Source organism: Erinaceus europaeus, chromosome 4 (genome assembly GCF_950295315.1).
Source record: "Erinaceus europaeus chromosome 4, mEriEur2.1, whole genome shotgun sequence".
Classification (NCBI taxonomy): Eukaryota; Metazoa; Chordata; class Mammalia; order Eulipotyphla; family Erinaceidae; genus Erinaceus; species Erinaceus europaeus.
In genome coordinates this window covers 152,685,643-152,704,081 of record NC_080165.1, presented here as the reverse complement: position 1 = coordinate 152,704,081, position 18,439 = coordinate 152,685,643, and the positions used below count along the sequence as shown (strand labels likewise).

Sequence of the window (18,439 nt, the reverse complement as noted above, 5' to 3'; positions counted from 1 at the left end):
TTTGTTTGTTTTGTTTTGTTTAAGTGTGTATAGATCTGGACAATTACAACAGTGAATGAAAATACCTCCAAGAATTGAACGAGAGCTCTCTTAGGGTCTTCAGGGAGGGGTGTGGGTTCAACCTGAGCCTTTGAGAAGATGCTCTTCACTTCTGAGAGTTGGAATAGCAGCCGCGTCAGCTCAGTCAACTGCTGCATATACTCTTCTTCTGTTCAAGCCGAAGAAGCACGTTTGCATTGCAGATGGACAGACCGACGGGGGGAGTGGAGAGCAAGGAAGTCAACATTACTTACAGCATTTAACTTCCACATAACTAATAACCAAGAATTAACTTTCTCTAAGGTAACTTTTTACTCAAAAACAAACAGGTACTTGCTAAGTCCAAAAGTTATTCAAGCAAAGCCGATGAATGTAATAGGATATGAAAATTCACTTGTGTCATTCTTTAATCTAATCTTGCTTTAGGACCAGGTAAGTTTCTGGCTGAGTGCACACGGCACCTGGCCTGGTCCCCCACCCCACAGGTGGCGTAGCGGTGCTGCAGGGGCCCACCCCCCGGTCTATCGCTCCCCCACCAGTTTTTCTCTATCAAATTAAATAATAAATATTAAACAAGGAAACTTAAAAAAAAGAAAAGGGAAGAGAAGGCAGATGCTGCAGAATGCCAACACTGTGTAAAGGAGACGCAAGAAGTACCAGCTTAGAGCCGGCGTGCTGTAGCAACGAGCCAGAAAGCCCAGTGGGAGGGAAGTCAGGGAGAGAGCGGCTTCTGTACTGGGTATTTCCCCTTTTCTTTTTCAGGCGTTCAAACAGGTGGTATCTGCCTATTTACTCCTTATTTCTATTATTATTATTTTTTTGGAGTAATCCATTCCTTCAAGGCAAGAATAAAATAAAATTACTTATCACCAAAGAGTAAGCTTTTGTTCCTGACTCCCAAGAAAACAAGTCCTTTCATATTTGGGTGAGAAACTTGTCACATACAGTAGCAAGAGCAAAAAGAAAAAAAAAAGATTATGGAAGGAATGCCTTTGCTTACATCCACACCTACTTGTAAACTTCTTTCATGAATTCTTTCCTAATGCTTGTACTGAAACAGGACATTTTAAGCTAAGCACCAGTAATACTCACCAACTGCCTGTTCAGGACTTAGGTCAGTGAACAAACTGTCAGGCACACTGAGGCTTTTCACATACATTTGCAGAACACATCGGATCCATGATCTTATAGTCAAGGCTTGGAAAGATACACTGCCTGAGTGAGAAAGTGTTTCGCATAACATGCTGTGAAGATAAGTTGACGGACATTAGAAACCAGAACTAGATGATGTGCCTTCTGGGAATAGGACCAAGAATAAAGCAAGAACATTCCAACACCCCTACTTCTTGGCTTCACTTATTTCATAGACAGACACAATGATGCGAATAGCTCTGCTGACGTAAGATACAGAAAGATGATTAATAGAAGTACTCTTAATTTCATTTGTATTGTTCTAACTTTATCTTCTTTACCCAAGTATATACACACACACACTTATGCCAACAGAGAAAGATGTAGAAGAATCTGACCAAAAAGCGACAAAACCAATGGCCTTTAGAGTAAGCAAGTGCAAGAGTGGTTATGGCCACACATATAAGAAAAAGGTTAACGACAAAATGACAAAATACACTTCTTCTTCTTCTTCTTTTTTTTTTTTTTTTACACAAAGCACTGCTCAGCTCTGGTTTATGGTGAATTAAACCTGGGACTTTGGAGCCTTAGGCATGAGAGTGTCTTTGCATCACCACTATGCTATCTCCCCTGCCCTGGCAAAATAGATTTCTATGTGAGTTTCCTCACCAATTCTATTCCTATCTCCTTTCCCTGTTCCTTAAGTCCACCAGCAGTCACTGCTAAATGTAACTCACAGAATTCAAAACTGACAGAAATTTAAAAATATCTATTTTTACATAGCCAAAGGCCCGACTAAATATGGTTCCTTACCCATTTATAAGTAGGCTTAGAGAAAATGAGGGTCATAAATTAACAAGTATTACGTAAGTCAGAAAGTTTGAAAAAATACAACCCTCAAAACAGTTTTGAAAAGTACTTTAAGCTGTTATAAAGGTCTATGTAATACTGAAGAACTCAAGTAGGTTATGTCATCACTTGTACATTTCCCTAAAACTTTTGGCTTTCTTGTATTTCAGGTTCTTCAAATGTTACTAATATACTGAATTGTTGGAGAAGTCATGACACATTTTTGCACAGAAAAATGCTCCCAGAGGGATAAAGAATTAGGAAGCTATCAAGGGAAAGGACTGGATATGGAGCTCTGGGGGTGGGCACTGCTTGGAAATATACCCCTCTTACCCTACAGTCTTGTCAATATTTCCATTTTATAAATAAAAATGATAATAAAAAAGAAAAATATATCATGATTTTCCAAGAGCCCAATATAAATGCTATTCCTATAGATTTATTTTTGTTGAGGAAAGCCTGTTCAAGACTGGTGTTGTCTGGGGGTCCAAGCTCCCTCCCTGAATGCTGGCAGTGTCCCCCCACCAGAGGTCCCGGGGCCCCCCAGGGGCCCCCCACCCCCCCCCTCTTTTAATGACCTCCTACCTCTATCTTCCAGGCTGCTGAAGCAGACCACTAATGTCATCTTAAAAACTAAAATCATGGGCAGGGATAGATAACATAATGGTCACCTGTATGTTTAACCATGTCCGCAATGTCTGGCCCCCGACCTTTATTTATTGTTATTTTTTTTCCGGCTGAACTCCCTAAAATCTATGTGATGTGGTAGGAGATATTTAAGAAGGTCAGTGCTACATGCCGACGGCCGCAGAGAGCCAAACCCCGAGGCACCCATCTGTAGCGGGAAGGCCGTTGTCAGACGTGAGGCCTGGCAGCATGGGAACTCGGGTATCGCAGGCTCAGCTCCATCATCTGTTTAATCTCCTTCGTGTTGGTGAGTGTAGAAAGGTCACTTTCAGGTGAGGATTAAGCAATCCAACAAAAAGTTTTGAAGAAGGGCCAGCAACATTTTTTTTTTAAAAAAAGAATGTTACCTGTTGCTTTTCCTAGCATTTTCCTAGCAAAATACGGACGCACCCCAAGAGATCATGCAAGACATCATCAAGATGAGAAGACATGGAATCAAGCCCCGACCTCGTCTGTGAGAAGCCCTCCCTCCCCGGTGTCTGCACTGGTGTGCACGCGGGGCACGAGACACACACCTGTTCTGTAGGCAATGGCTCAGATATCCTGCCACGACCTGGGGACAGATGATGTCATCCCAACCGAAAAGCTGCGCCACCGCTGCTGCCGGCTGAGGCTGCAGGTCGCTCGGGGCCGTGCTAGGCATGTCCATGGCCAGCAAGGTAAAATCTAGATTCAAAGGAAGAGGCTTCTGGTGAGACACTCATGAAAACCGTTTCCGCCTGCAATCATGAGGCTTCAGCACCGACACCAAAGTGTTATGTTTATGTATTTATTATCTTCACAAGCTAGTGAGAGAAAGGGCAGAGAGAGAGAGAGAGAGAGAGAGAGAGGGAGAGAGAGAGAAAGGGAGCAAGAGAGCCTGAGACTGGAGCACCACTCAGCTCTGACACGTTGCTAGTGGGAATTGAACCTGGGGCCTCTGAGGTCTTAGCCTTAAGCCAGTGCTATGCTGGGTCACTGTGCTATCTCCTCAGACCCCAAGTTATACTCAGAGCTGTAGCACCAACAAACATCTAAAGCTGAATTCAATTTTAAAAATTATGTTTATTTATTATTGGATAGAGACAGAGAGAAATTGAGAAGGGAGGAGAGAGAGAAAGAGGTGAGGGAGAGGGAGGGAGAGGGAGATAGAGGGAGAGAGGCAGAGACAGCTGCAGACCTGCTTCACCACTTGTGAAGCTTTCCCCCTGCAGGTGGGGACCGGCGGCTTGAACCCGGGTCCTCGTGCACTGTAATGTTGTGTGCTTAACCAAGTGCGCCACCGCCCGGCCTGGCTGAATGCGATTTATGTTGCGAGAAGGTTTCTGCAGAGATCACCCACATAGCTAAGAAGGGGTCTAGGCACTCGCAGTCTTGTCGCTCAGTGCTGAGCTTGATGTTATGGCCAGCATGTCTCATCACTGAAAGACACAACACACCATTCGCAGAGCTACTTCTCTCTGATGAGGACGAAGGACTTGCCGTCAGCCACGTGGCCAGGTCAGGATTCAGGACGAGCCAGACTGGACACACACAAGTGACCTGTCACAAACATCACTCCACTTCCTTCTGAAGCACTAACCCAACAGCCAGGAGCCCTCAGCTGACCCGGTTCAAGCCAATACCCACTGCTGGGGCTCCTGGCACTGCTACTCCGACTTAAGCCTAGGACTTCTCCTTTTGCAAGAAGTCACCCAGTATTGCCTCCGCTGCAGCATTTCAAACGGGGTCTCTCTTGGTGCACTCACATGGAAAACTTCAGTGTTTGGTTTACAATGCTACCTCGAGGCTAGCCTCCCTTTTACATATATATATTTATTTATTTCCTTTTGTTGCCCCTGGTGGTTTTTTTAAATTGTTGTCATAGTTTATTGTTGTTATTGATGTGTCGTTGTTGTTGGATAGGACAGAGAGAAATGGAGAGAGGAGGGGAAGACAGAGAAGGGGAGAGACAGACAGACACCTGCAGACCTGCTTCACCGCCTGCAGGTGTGGAGTCGGGGGCTCAAACTGGGATCCTGATGCCGGTCCTTGTGCTTTGCGCCTCCCCCCCTTTTCTTTATATAAAGTTTGCTTTCAGCAGCTACCACATCACTGGCCAAGCTTGTGTATTTCTCTAGTTCAAAGACAGAGGCTACTCATGTTTACGCTGGGTAAACTGGCTGAGTGTAAGTCTGCCTCCCACACGTCACAGCAGCTGGAAGCTGCTGTCAGAGCTCAAGATCCTTGAAAACTTGTGACTTTCAGTCTTTTCAGGTTGTCCTTTTAAACTCAGCTGTCTTCACTTACTCCAGGTGAAATAAACCATGATTTGCATACGCCGTTTTAAATGACATTGTATGTTATTACTATTCATTTTTGCTACTGCTAGGACGTCACCACTCCTGGCAGCCTCCGGATAGGCAGAGACAGACAGACATGAAAAGCCGCAGTGTCAGAGCTTCCTGAATTGTGGTGGGGGTGAGGGGTAGGACGTGCCTGGGAGCCTGGGATGCACATAGCAAAGAAACCACACTACCCAGGAGAGCTATGGGGGAGGCACCGTGACATAATATTTAAATACAGTAAATATCTTCATACAAGTGAAATTTAATTACATGAGGTTGCCATACTGATCACTGTCAATTCCAGTACTTGCTAACATAGTTGGGACACCATATTTCTTGGAGAAAGTTAATGGCCTCTTGTTAAAAAAAAAAACCCTGTACTTGTGCACATATTCCAATCACAGCCTCTGATCCCATCTGATAGAGGCCTTAAAAGCTAAGGACGTGTCTTTAGACTAAGAACTAAACTAACTAAAAAATCACAACTGCAGGGCCAGGTGGTGGCATACACATTACAGGTGCACAAGGACCCAGGTTCAAGCCCCTGGTCCCCACCTGCAGAGAGAAAGCTTCACGAGCGGTGAAGCAGGGCTATAGGCGTCTGCCTCTCTGTCTCCCCTCCCCCTCTCGATTTCTGGCTGTCTTTATCCAATACATAAGAGTAATCAAAAAAGAAAAGAAAAAGAAATAAGCTTAAAAATATTAAAAACATATATTTCATTTTTACCAATCACCCATCCCTCACCCCCATACTAAGAGGAAAACAATAAACAAGTCACAGGCTGCAATTTTAAAATATGTTAATGCTTCCCATCTCTTTGGCGGTCAAAATATCTATGAAGCTATAAGAAAATAAATGGAGCTTGTGAGAAAGCAAGTGAACCATGGGCAAACACAAAAGCGAGGGAGCTGCAACCGAGGGCAGGGGCAGGGGGCAGGGGGCAGGGAGAAGGGAGTAAGGGGCAGGGGGATTGGGGACAGGGGGCAGGGAGTAGGGAGCAGGGGGCAGGGGGATTGGGGATAGGGGGCAGGGAGTAGGGAGCAGGGGGCAGGGGGCAGAGAGCAGGGAGTAGGGGGCAGGGAAAGGGAGCATGGGGCAGGGAAAGGGAGCAGGGGGCAGGGAGCAACCCTGACCTGCGGCAGCAGCGGCCAGCTGCGGGGCCGGCAGCACCCGGGACACTCGCTGACCCTTCAGGTAGGAGAAGAAATGCTTCCACAGTGCACTGCCCACCGCAGCCAGGTGGCGCTCTTGAGCCGACAACGAGGCCTGCAAGCTGGGGTCTCTCTCCTGGTGCAGCTGCGGGCACAGCTGGTGGTGGAGGTTCCTGCAAGAGAAGACAAACAGCTAACCCCACACTGCTGCCCTGCTGGAGGACACTCCTTACCCTGTACCCACAAGGCCACACTGCTGCCCTGCTGGAGGACACCCCTTACTCTGTACCCACAAGGCCACACTGCTGCCCTGCTGGAGGACACCCCTTACCCTGTTACCCACATGGCCACACTGCTGCCCTGCTGGAGGACACCCCTTACCCTGTTACCCACATGGCCACACTGCTGCCCTGCTGGAGGACACCCCTTACTCTGTACCCACATGGCCACACTGCTGCCCTGCTGGAGGACACCCCTTACTCTGTACCCACATGGCCACACTGCTGCCCTGCTGGAGGACACCCCTTACCCTGTTACCCACATGGCCACACTGCTGCCCTGCTGGAGGACACCCCTTACCCTGTACCCACATGGCCACACTGCTGCCCTGCTGGAGGACACCCCTTACCCTGTTACCCACATGGCCACACTGCTGCCCTGCTGGAGGACACTCCTTACCCTGTACCCACAAGGCCACACTGCTGCCCTGCTGGAGGACACCCCTTACCCTGTACCCACAAGGCCACACTGCTGCCCTGCTGGAGGACACCCCTTACTCTGTACCCACAAGGCCACACTGCTGCCCTGCTGGAGGACACCCCTTACCCTGTACCCACATGGCCACACTGCTGCCCTGCTGGAGGATACTCCTTACCCTGTACCCACATGGCCACACTGCTGCCCTGCTGGAGAATACTCCAGGCCCTTACCCTGTACCTCACAGGAAGACTGGAAGAGAAAGTGCCTGCTCTCATCAAAGCCTCTCTGCCGTGACATCGTACTCTCCTGGGCCCTGGGTGGACGGACGCTGGCATATTAAGGACCGTATTGTGAATGTTGATTACTCACGCTGACCATTAATTACACGCTTTTTATAGGCCTGACCCAAAGGAGAGACCAGCAGCTGCACCATGAGGCCACATTTTGCCATGCACGGTGACAAGTGACTTTACTCAGAAGCAGGCACGCAAACAGTTTCTAAGCTGCTTTCTTCTCACAGCTTTAGGGTACAGAGGTGACGAGAAGTAAGCACACCTGGCTAAAAATGTCTTTCTGCTTTAAGAAAGATCAAGGATTTTAATCAGTTTAGAAAACAACCCCGGTTACAATCAGAGTACCTTGATTCAAATACCCATTGTAGTTGTCACGTGACAGAACATAATAAACAAAAAAGAATACTATTCTTCACAAAAAAGGGGAAAAAATTCAATTCTGCCTCAAATTTTGATGGGTCACTTATTCTCCTTGTTTACTTAATTTGTTTTTAAATTTAAATATCTCTATCCTTAACAAAAACACAAGTGGAGGAATAACGTTTTTCAAATGATCTGAAATATAAGGTATTTTATACACTATGCCCAGCAATAGCTAGTATGATTATTCAAAATTAAATATAGAACTATACTATTCCTGGTTACTGCTCATGCTTCCACCATATTAATTAAAATCAGATGTAAACATGTGAATATCATTGTTAGAAAACCATGAAAAATGGACTGGCAGGTGGCACACCTGGTTGAGCACATGTTACAGTGCACAAGGACTCAGTTTGAGCCCCGGTCCCCACCTGCAGGGGGAAAGCTTTGCAAGTGTGAAGCAGGCAGGGCTGCAGGTGTCTGTCTCTCTCCCTCTCTATCTCCCTTCCCTTTTGATTTCTGGACATCTCTATCCATTAAGTAACGGTAAAAAAAAAAAAAAAAAAGGAAAAACCAAACGGTTAAGGCAAAAGTCTTCCTTCAATCATGATGATGATAATTAGTAGATGTAACGCCAGGCCAGCACAGTTCAGGAGGACAGGACAGTCTGCTGCTTCGCCGCGTGGCGCCCTGTGCTACGCACCTGACGGGGCTGGAGGGCCCTGCTGTGCCACCCACTACGACACGCACACTGGGTAGCAGAGTGCACCGGCTACAACGCCCAGAGCGCATTCAAGCTCCTGAACCCACAGCTGTGCTGCAGGCATCTCTCCTCTCTGCTTCTCTTCACCTGTCATTTCTCTGTCTCAACCTCTCTTAAGAAGAAAACAAAAGTTAAAGAAGTGTAGACTAGAAGGAGCTACGTTGCTTAGTCACGTCGCTCCAGGTTCTGATCTCGAACAATCATGTGCAGAGACATAACAGAAGGTTATTCAGAAGAGCACGAGCTCCAGAGACAGACAAGCCAGAAGATGCCATCCCATCCACTACTCACTGCACGGCCACTTCCTCCTCTGTGGAAAGAGTCATGAGAAGCATTCATTCAGTGAACGCTATCACTGATCCGGAAGCTAGGACAGCTTGATACGTAAAGGCCGCGTTATAATGTCTTTGAACCCAACTACATTTAGTCCTGTACATACTACTGTCACCCTCATTTTATTGATATAAACTCTAAATAGAGAGATTGATAAGTTGGCGGCGAGACCCAGAATTTGAACCCAGGCAGTCAGTCAGTCTATATACCATACGTCTATATAACATTCTGCGATTCAGATAGACAGAACCTACCTACTTTGCTGTCGTTCATTCATAAGCTGAATTCCTACTAAAAGTAGCTAAAAGCAGTATAATGTCCAGCCCACAGAGGCACGAGCTGCATGGACACATATATTCAAAGCTCGACACTTGTGAGTGGTGTCGACTATACTTTCTAGGGATCCAAAGGACAGTGACACGTGACCATCAAAACATGTCTTGAAACTCATCACGGAGTTCGTTTGCCAGTCTGGGGAAGAGAGCACGTGGCCCATAGAGCCCAGAGATGAACCTCATAAGCCAAGCAAGGTCCTCCTGCCTCCACACAGTGATCCTGGCATGGCAACGCACTGAGGAAGGCTGCCCGCGCAACTAAGGTTGCAGTGAGGTTTATGGCTAGAAGCAACGGCACGAGAAAAGGAGTGACTGGTCCAGCCCCTAGAGTGACCAGGCTGCCTCGTGATGTGTTCCCTGAACCAGGTGCCCCGCCAGCCGGCCCCCCCATGTAGTATTCAGTACAGAAGGCTCCTGCTCTGCAGAGTCATAAATGATGCCAAAACAGAGTGGCAGAAAACACCACCACGACGCTAGCAAGAAAACAGGTCTGGCTGGGAAGTCTGAACGCCGGGGCCAGGGTTTCAGATGTTTAGGACCTCCGGGTGAGAGGACAAGTGTGTCCCGGACACCTAGCACAGGCTATGACAGGTCACACCCACGTGTCGACAACTGCTTACCCTCCCCCAACCAAATGACTTGGAAAAAACCCAATGACTGGCCCTGTCGGGGGTCAGAGTCCGGCTCCTGCTGCTGCATGAGCCTCTGCCTGCACACCACGGCCCGGGCTGGGCCAGCAGAAGGCGGCATGGCCAGGTCAGTGCAGTTCACGTATGCCACCCCTGGACTTGCAGAATGAGTCTTTACAGAAAAGGGGGTAGATGGCTTGCAGACTTTTACTGCCAGGCCTTGGTGTCACCGCTGCTGTTTGCACTGGTGCATTCTACTGGCCACAGCAGGCAGGGAGCGGCTGGTGGCCGACACCTGCCAGAGTGTTCAGTGATCAGATGGTAAGCGGAGAGAGAAACACGGTGAAGAAACTGAAAGTGTGTGGCATGTTCAGGATCATCTGTTGGCTCCAGCAGTTACTAAGGCTTCCTCTTCCTCTTTCTTCCTGTATGAGAATCCAGTACATAACACAGGTATATCCAAGGCCTGACGCCTGCTTACTTCTGTCTATCCATTCAGGTAAAGAGGTTCAGGCCCTGGTCCCACCTGCTGGAGGGAAGCTTCATGAGTGGTGAAGCAGGGCTGCAGGTGTCTCTCTGTCTCTCTCCTCCTCCGCATTGCCCCCTCGCCCTCTCAATTTCTCTCTGATTCCAGTAATAAATAAAGATATTTAAAAAAAAATACTATGTAGGAATATGTGTGAGTGTGTGAGTATGTGGAGAGAGAGAGGGAGAAGGGAGGGAGAGAGAGAGAGAGAGAGAGAGGCTAAGAGGAAAGGGGAGGACATGGGGGGAGACACCTGCAGCTCTGTCTCAGTGCTGGTGAAGCATCTCCCCTGAAGGTGAGGACCAGGGGCTTGAACCCAGGTCCGTGCACATTGTAATACTTGGGAAGTCTCCTTGAATTATGTGCACAGCTTTATAAATATCTACAGACGGACGCATTTTTATGATAGGTAGGACTGTAGCTTTCATTAACACTCTCAAAAGAGTTTATTTCAAATGCATGCGGCCCATTAGCTAGGCACTGTCCCTTTTCTTTGGCCACTTCATAAACACATGAGGTGAAATGTCTCCCTAGGGCTTGCACCCTAAATCCTCCTTCCCGTGCTCAGTGTTTTCCCACTGTCTCCCCTGTACCCAGCAATCCGGCTATTAGCACTGTGTGTCAAATATACTCACTTGTCAGAAAAGCTTCTTCTGAATCCTACACAGTTGAAATGGTTCTACAGAGTTTACCAGTAAAGTCAAAGCTCAATCATGACAGTCACCAACAATCAGGTGTAAGTCGTCAGAAGAAATTAGTACTTAGCATTCAACAAAGCTGTTTAAAATCCTGACTGACTGTGATTCCAGATACTTAGTTACACACACATTTTTTTTTCCTAGAGATGCTGCTTGCCACTTTGAAAGGGGAAGGAAATACGGGAGGGCCAGGTCCCCCACCCCCAGCCCCACAATTACCGCACTGGCTCAGTGATCTGCGGGGAGTATCATGAAGCCCTGTTATTATGGCCGAGTCTCAAAGGCTTATGTTCTCTCACTAATTTCTTTTTGCCAAGGCTTCAGCAAATGAGCCAATCTGTCTAGTTGTGCATGCTCGAGGCTTGATGCATGCTATTTGTACATGACAGGTTTCATCTGAGCACACCATTGATAACGTTTATCTGCACATCAAAATGCTCATCTCCTAAGTTAAGAATTTTTTCTTGCATGCACTGGCAGAGGAGATACTAAACCGATGAGTAAAAGACCTGTGATGGACCACAGCGTGGGAACCTGCAGAAAGGCCACCCATCGAGGATGAGTGCGCAGCAGGCCACAGGAGCCAGAGCCCGACTCAAGACAGAGAACTGCAGAGCTTTGCGTGCAGTGAGAGTGTAGGAAAGGCCGTCTGCCTCCTAGGAATGGTAGTCAGGAGGGAGAGGAGCCGCAGTGCTCAAACAAGGCGAAAACTCACACAGCCCTACTGCAAAGGAAGAGGCATTTCAAACTGACATTCAAAGTCCCGTAGTGTTTATAACCAGAAAACAAAATCCCCTGGAATATACTCAAATGGTCAAAAAGACAGTTCTCTGTTGCTGTGTTCGACAGCTCAAAGTGTTTGGGGAAAGCTTCAAGTCTGTCTCGGGAAGCAACTCTAGACAACACAGACATAGAAGAAAACCAGCTGCCAGGAGGCATCGGTGCCCCTTACAGAAGTGGTAATTGGCTTAGTGGAATCTCCAGGACGGATCCTGAGAGCAGGGGCCTGCATATACGGACAGTCAAGCCTTTTCCAAATAGACGGTATGTGACACGTTCTTTCGAGAAGGGATCTGTGGCCTTTTTTGTGAAGAAGGGATACACCAAGTGAAAGCTCCTGTACTCTGTCATGTCTCAGAACTTGAGGTTACACCGGACTCCAGTCACCCCCAGTCCCGCTCTTAGGATTCAGGCTGTGGAGCTGATTTTCTGCCATTTAGGAAGAACTGTTGGGTGACTAAACTTGTATCATCATCACCTCTGAAACACAGTAAAACCACTGTTGGAACCAGTGGTTTACTAGATGGAACCCACCATCAGCAGTGTCAGCTCTGCCTGGCCGTGTTAACAGGAAAATGTTTTACGAGTCCCACCACTGGGCGCCAATTCAGTTTCCAGCACCAGCTATGCTGCCAAGCCGTGAACGTGATTTAGATGATGACCCGGGTGTGCAGGGAGCTCTAGCTAGGTGAAACTTCTCACAGTCTGACAAAATGCTCTGATTTGTACCATTCAGATGATTGAGCAAAAAGAATGTAAGCAGTCACCACCAATCCCCTTTATCTCCGAATGCGCTCAAAATTTATTACTCTGTGAGTGCGGCCTATTGCTTCAGAGCCAGTCTTGATAGAATAGAAATGATTGTATAAATATTACATTTTTGACTGGCGCATAGCTTGTCCATTAGGTGTAAATATTGGACAAGCTATGTGTTTTAAGATAAACATCAGTCTTAGCTGATTCCATCACACAGAACATTTACAACACCTTCCAATGTTTCCATAGGAACATTTTTGTGCTTACACACAGCTGACGATACATGTTCATTGGTAATCAGGGAAAGCCAACCGAGATCACTCAACTACTCTTGCTTTTTTTTAATCCCCCTTTTAAATTTATTTTTATTTTGATAGGACAGAGAAGTTAAGATGGGATAAAGACAGAGGGAGAGAGACAGATACCTTCATCCTCTTTCATAACTGGAGATGGGATGGAGAGAGAGAGAGAGAGAGAGAGAGAGGGAGATCTGCATCCTCCTTCATGACTGGAGAAGTTAAGATGGGATGAAGAGAGAGAGAGACAGAGAGAGAGGCCTGCATCCTGCTTCATCACTGGAGAGACTCCCCTGCTGGTGGGAGCGGGGTGCCTGGGCCTGGGCCCTTGTCACGGCAAAGTGTGAGAACAGCTGTAGCACTGCCCAGCCCTCCTCTTCTGGAAGCCCACTTTGCTCTTTACATAGGACCCAATGCAGTGCAATTACACAGCAACAGCTGTAGATTAAGTAACAAACAATCACTTAGGTAGGGAGGGATATACACATCTGGCTTAACTGTTTTTAAAGAGGAGGAGGGAGAGGAGGAAGCAAGGAGGGAGGGAGTGAGACAAAGAGACAGAGAGAGACTAGTCCTTGTAAATGGTGCTAGGATTGAACTTGGGGTTTCCGTGGAGTCCAAGCCTGTGCTCTACTCACTGAGCAACCTGCCCAGCTGGACGGCCACCTGTCCAGGCCTTCCTAGAAAGTGCACCTGCCCTGGACCACACACTTCCCGTACGCGCTGCTACTTGGGGACCGTTATAATCGGCAAGCCTCTCTAGCTGCTTCAAGGGATGTACAGGCTGTTTTGTTTTGTTTATCTGCCAGCACTGGGGCGTCACTGCCCCCTTCCAGATAGAGAGAGGCAGAGAGAGGGAAAGGCAGCCCAGCACCAGAGCTCCGTCGCAGTGAGTGACAGCAGGGACTGACCTTGAGTCATGGTCAAGGCCACGCTGGCACACTATCCAGGTGAACTATGTGCCCAGTCCCAGGCAGCGGGCTACCTGGTTAAGCACGCACACACTACAGAATAAGCTTTAATTAATCAGTGAAGTTCTCTCTCGGGCTGACTGTTCTCAGGCAGAAACAGCAAGACCGAGAGGCAGAGAGCCGAGAAAGGCTACCACAAACACTCAGGCTTCTTCCGGTGCAGCGGGGCCAGGCCTGAAGCTGAGCCGGGCGGGAGGCTGTGCCGTCACCCACTGGGGCTGTCTTGCTGGTTCCCTGCAGCTACTTCTGAAGATGGTGACGGGGGACTCTGATCGATAAGCAAAGGGTTATGAAAGGTGACTGCAGACTCACTTTTAAACACCCTTTTGAAAGCTGTGAGTGGAGATGGTCTTGTGTGTGCTGTTTCAGTCCCTGACCGACTGTGTTAGCCCTGACTAATCTACTTGGACTTTCTGTTATGTTCCAGTTTGATTTGATTAGGGACTGAAAAGTAAATAAAATAATTTGTTTTGGTGATGAAAAATATGGGACCCCAAAAGTTAAGTAAGTTGACCAGCAAGTGATGGAAATGGAATTAGAATACAGGTCTGTCTGACTCAAAATCATTTACACTGTAAGCCACATTGAAGATTTGTTCAAGATGATATTGTTAATAATTAAAAAAAAAAAATCAAAACCTACCAAATAAACCAGCAACACTGCCAGGCTTAGTCACTGAAGGCATAGACGGCCTACAGTACCCCAAGCCACGCCTTCACACACTGGCGAGATATGTAGCCCCCAGGTCATCAAGGAAAATGAAGTGCTGAGTTCTCACTTGAATTAAGATTTCCAGGCTCCTTTTTTTAAAATGCATTTTGTTTGCCACATTGAAGAAAATAGATCTAGGAAGAATTAACTGATAGAAACAAGGCGTCCTCTATTCCACACTTAAGCTCACCTGTCTCAGGGTACTAGAAGAGACGGAAGCGTTTAGCTTGGAATGCCTCACAAGATCTTTTAAGCTGTTTTGCTTATCTGGTTCTTTGAATTCGAAAGTAGAAAATCCCACTTGACTGCAAAGGGGGAAAAAAAGAAGGTGTCCCTTCTAGGGTTAAGAGATGCTTTTTGTGAGGTTTTAGGTAAGATTAACCTTTTGCTCACAATAGGGTCGGATATTGGTTTTATTTATTTATTTATTTATTTTTGACTGTCTGTAACTCAGGTAAAAATCAATCCAGAGTGAGACAAAGAGCGCTAGAGGCCCGGCTCTCCCAGCTTTTGGTCTGGCTCGGCACAATTCCACAGCCTGCTGAGGCCGGGCAGGCTTAGCCGCGTGTGTGGAGTAAACCGATGATACTGAATAAACAGTTTCTGTTGTAAACCCCTTAGGACGTGCAAAGCCACACTAGTTGGCAATAGACCAGATAAGCTGCAGAACCAGCTGTAATCTCATTTAGACCTGAGCTGATCCTCCTGTCCTTTCATTCCACAGGATCAAAGCAAACCACTGAGGAGGCGGCTGGCTGTATTATAGCGGCTCTCTTGCTAGATGCAGCAAACATTTCATGAATTCCGCTCCTTGAAGCAAGTCTCTCGCTGATCTACGCAGGGCTGTGACAATCAATGCATTTTTGAATTCATTAGGCTGCTCATTACAGGGTAACCGTTCACTCTTTGGAGAAATGAGATCACTGCGCACCAACCAACCTGATACAGCCTGATATTTCTGACCACCCTTTCCTTGAAGGACTTCAACTTTCCCTCACAATATCAAACAGAAATGATTGAAATTTCTTAACTCGTTATTGTGCACCAACAAGGAAACAAACGACGCTGAATTCCTCAACACAGAATTGCTACCACTCAAGTGGAAGGCGCCCAAGCATTCACAGCGACTCCTTGTCCCCAGCCTCAGTGACACCAGACATTACTATGTGTGTCACGTCACGGTTCACTAGCCAACATGGAGATTCCAGGAAACACCCCTAGAAAATGTCTCTGAAGTTCGTTGGAGAGTATTAACCCTTTGTAACTTTTGTATAACACAGAGCATAATTTTAAAAGTGTCCCAGAGTAAGCAGTCTATACTTGAAGTACTTTTCTTATTTCTCTTTACAAATGAATGAACATAACTTCTTTGATAGTAAACTAAATTTCAAATTACAAAGTTTTAGAATGTACCCACCACTTCCATGTATAAAGCCAAACAAAACCAATTACATATATTTTTAAATTTGCTTTATCAAAAAACTTTATCTTTATTTATTGGATAGAGACATCTAGAAACTGAAAAGAGACAAGGGAGGGAGGGAGGGAGGGAGGGAGGGAGAGAGATAAAGAAGACACCTGCAGCCCTGCTTCACATTCGCAAAACTCTGCCTCTGCATGTGAGGAGGGGGGGCTTGAACCGGGGTCCTTGAACACTGTCGGCGGCATGCTAAACCAGGTGTGTGAGGACCTGGGCCCTAAGTAGAGGTATTACGGCCACTGCAGAGGCAGGTGCGGGTCGTTTCACAGTTAACTCCAGAAAACCTGGAGGAACTGAAGCAGCGATGTGTAAGAATCCACTGATAATTTAGACTGAGGACCACCATCTGAGGGACGACTGTGGGAACTTTTAATCAGAGACAAGGTATGATTTTTGGGTAAATACCTGGGCTTTGTGAGCTACCTATGATCTCATGGTAGGGCATGTATGTGCTGCTTTAGACAGGTACAAACCACTCGTAGCTCCCAGGCTTGGTCACTGTCAACCATCTGACCATCTGGGGCCCGAGTTACGGAGTCCTTAGATTCCCACCCACATATGACGGGCCTTGACCTCTAAAGGGTCCCTCTCTCCACTACCACTGGTCGCTTCCATAAGGAACGGCGTCTTGTGGGCCCTCCCAGGACCCTGGCTCTACCATAAAGCAATGACGGCAGGGAGAGCCCCAGGCTCCGAAGGGAGGCCGGGGTATCCTGCCCTGCCACTCGAGAAAGACGGGCCCTGAAATGAGCGCAGCCTGCAGTGTTCCCAGCTGTGACCATGAGCTCTAAGCTCAGACCCACAGGGACTCAGAGGCGGCTACGTTAACTATTTGCCTCCATCCACCTGCTCTGGCACCGGATATAAATATTAATATGGGCCCTGGAGCAGGTGGATGGAGGCAAATAGTTAATGTAGCCACAGAATTTTTTTCCCATAGAATGGGAGCTACTCCCTGCCCTAATCCAACTTTCTAGCCCTTTTCTCCACTCTGACACCTTTCTCTCAGACAGCGTTATCATCCAACCTCAGACTAGCCGCCAAACTCAAGCAAAACCACCACAGCTGTGAGCCCCCAGGAACACGGCTAAATGGTTCTCCTAGCTTTCTTCTACCCTAAACCCCCGATCTCATCTGCTCTGATCCTACTTTCTGGTTCCTGTTCACTAGCCATCTTGTCTCAACCGAGGTCCTGCCGCCTTCCAGACACCAGCCTGCAGGTGCTACCATGACTCCACCCGACGTCTCTGGGCAGACGACCTCACCAGCGTGTCCTGGACCCTGGCATCTCCAGAGCGCTGGTCCACTAGGGAGAGACAGAAACAGGCTGGGGGTGTGGATCCACCTGTCAGCGCCCAGGCTCAGCGGAGAAGCAGCTTCAGAAGCCAGAACTCCCACCTTCTGCCCCCCATAAGCAACCTTGGTCCACACTCCCAGCGGGGGAGAAGTGACAGGATGAAGATAAGAGGGCTCTGCACTCTGCTCCATCAGCACCCAGAGAGAGAGAGAGAGAAGGAACAGGAGAGGGACACATGGAGGAAGTTATGATGCCATGAGTGGCTTAGAGGGAAAGAGAGGATTGAATCTGGAAAAGAAGAGGTAACTTTGTATAAATGTGGACAGTGTTGTAGAGAAGATGGTGGGCCATGTCTACAACTCCAGGGGGACTGTGGTGGGTTGCAGTGGGGAGAGTGAAGATTCAGAACTCTGGTGATGGGAGTGGTGTGGATTAAAATCCCCGTCAACATGTGATTCTATAATATAAAAATTTAAAAATTTAAAAAAAGAAAAATGGATAGGTAAGAAAATAAAATAGACTAAAAATAGGCCGTGGGCCAGATGTCAGCCTTGGTTTACAAGCCCCCCTAGTTCAAGTCTCCATTGCAGAGAAGAGCCGAGATGCCCAGAAACACGAGCTTCTCTGGAGCACAGCGGCTGCAGCGTTAAAATCCAGACTGGCTCAAGTTCCACTTCTATTTGGCGACTGCGTCCCAGCACTGATCTCAACATCACTTCTCTGGAGCACAGAATGACAAGCTATGACGGTACTTCAGACACACTCGAAAAACTTAAGCAAGAATGAGCGAGGCTTACAAACCCAGACAGCAAAAGTAACCGACACGCGTCCGACCCCGTGGTTTCCAAGCCACAAACCCACACCCCATCATTCCTCTCTCCCCAGTCCGTCCTCCAGCCATGAAGGGCCCATCTGCAGTAAGCACAGTAAAAGCAGAAGTGATGAATATCGAGACCGTAGCTCTTCTAATATTTGCAAAATCCAGATCTTTGTAATAATAATGCCATGACAGGAAGTCGCAAAACTGTGTAATTATACTTTAATTGTATTGTGAGGCATGCATTAATCACCAAGTTTAAGTACCAAGGATGGAATTATAATAATTCTGTAAAACAAATTTAAGCTAGCTAAGTAGGTCAGAACCACTAAGATGCAACAGGAGACCTCTGGGAACTTATCAGCTAATGGCTGTGCACATGCGGCGGGCTGAGTGCCCTGCACGCCTCCAGGTCCTGTGCAGCTGAGGGCATTTCTGCTAACCAGGAGCAGTGCCTAACTGCAGAGGACTGAACTAAACCCTTTATTGGAGTGACTCTTAATTTCATGGCTTCCTTTACCACATTTT

General features: G+C 47.4%; 1 protein-coding gene across 4 annotated transcripts in view; it reads right to left on the bottom strand.

Annotated features, from left to right (window-relative positions):
• The window catches only part of MMS22L (MMS22 like, DNA repair protein), a 108,230-nt gene that overhangs the window by 39,060 nt on the left and 50,731 nt on the right, over nt 1-18,439 (bottom strand). For all 4 annotated transcript variants that reach the window (XR_009549638.1, XM_060190751.1, XM_060190752.1 and 1 more), the window contains exons 14-17: nt 6,147-6,337; nt 3,222-3,372; nt 1,132-1,283; nt 66-208 (exon numbers count right to left, since the gene is read on the bottom strand). Coding sequence is in view for 3 of the 4 variants with exons in the window: in XM_060190751.1 (XP_060046734.1) it covers nt 66-208; nt 1,132-1,283; nt 3,222-3,372; nt 6,147-6,337 (637 nt within the window). In the remaining variant the exon portion in view is untranslated. The remainder of the gene's footprint in view (nt 1-65; nt 209-1,131; nt 1,284-3,221; nt 3,373-6,146; nt 6,338-18,439) is intronic.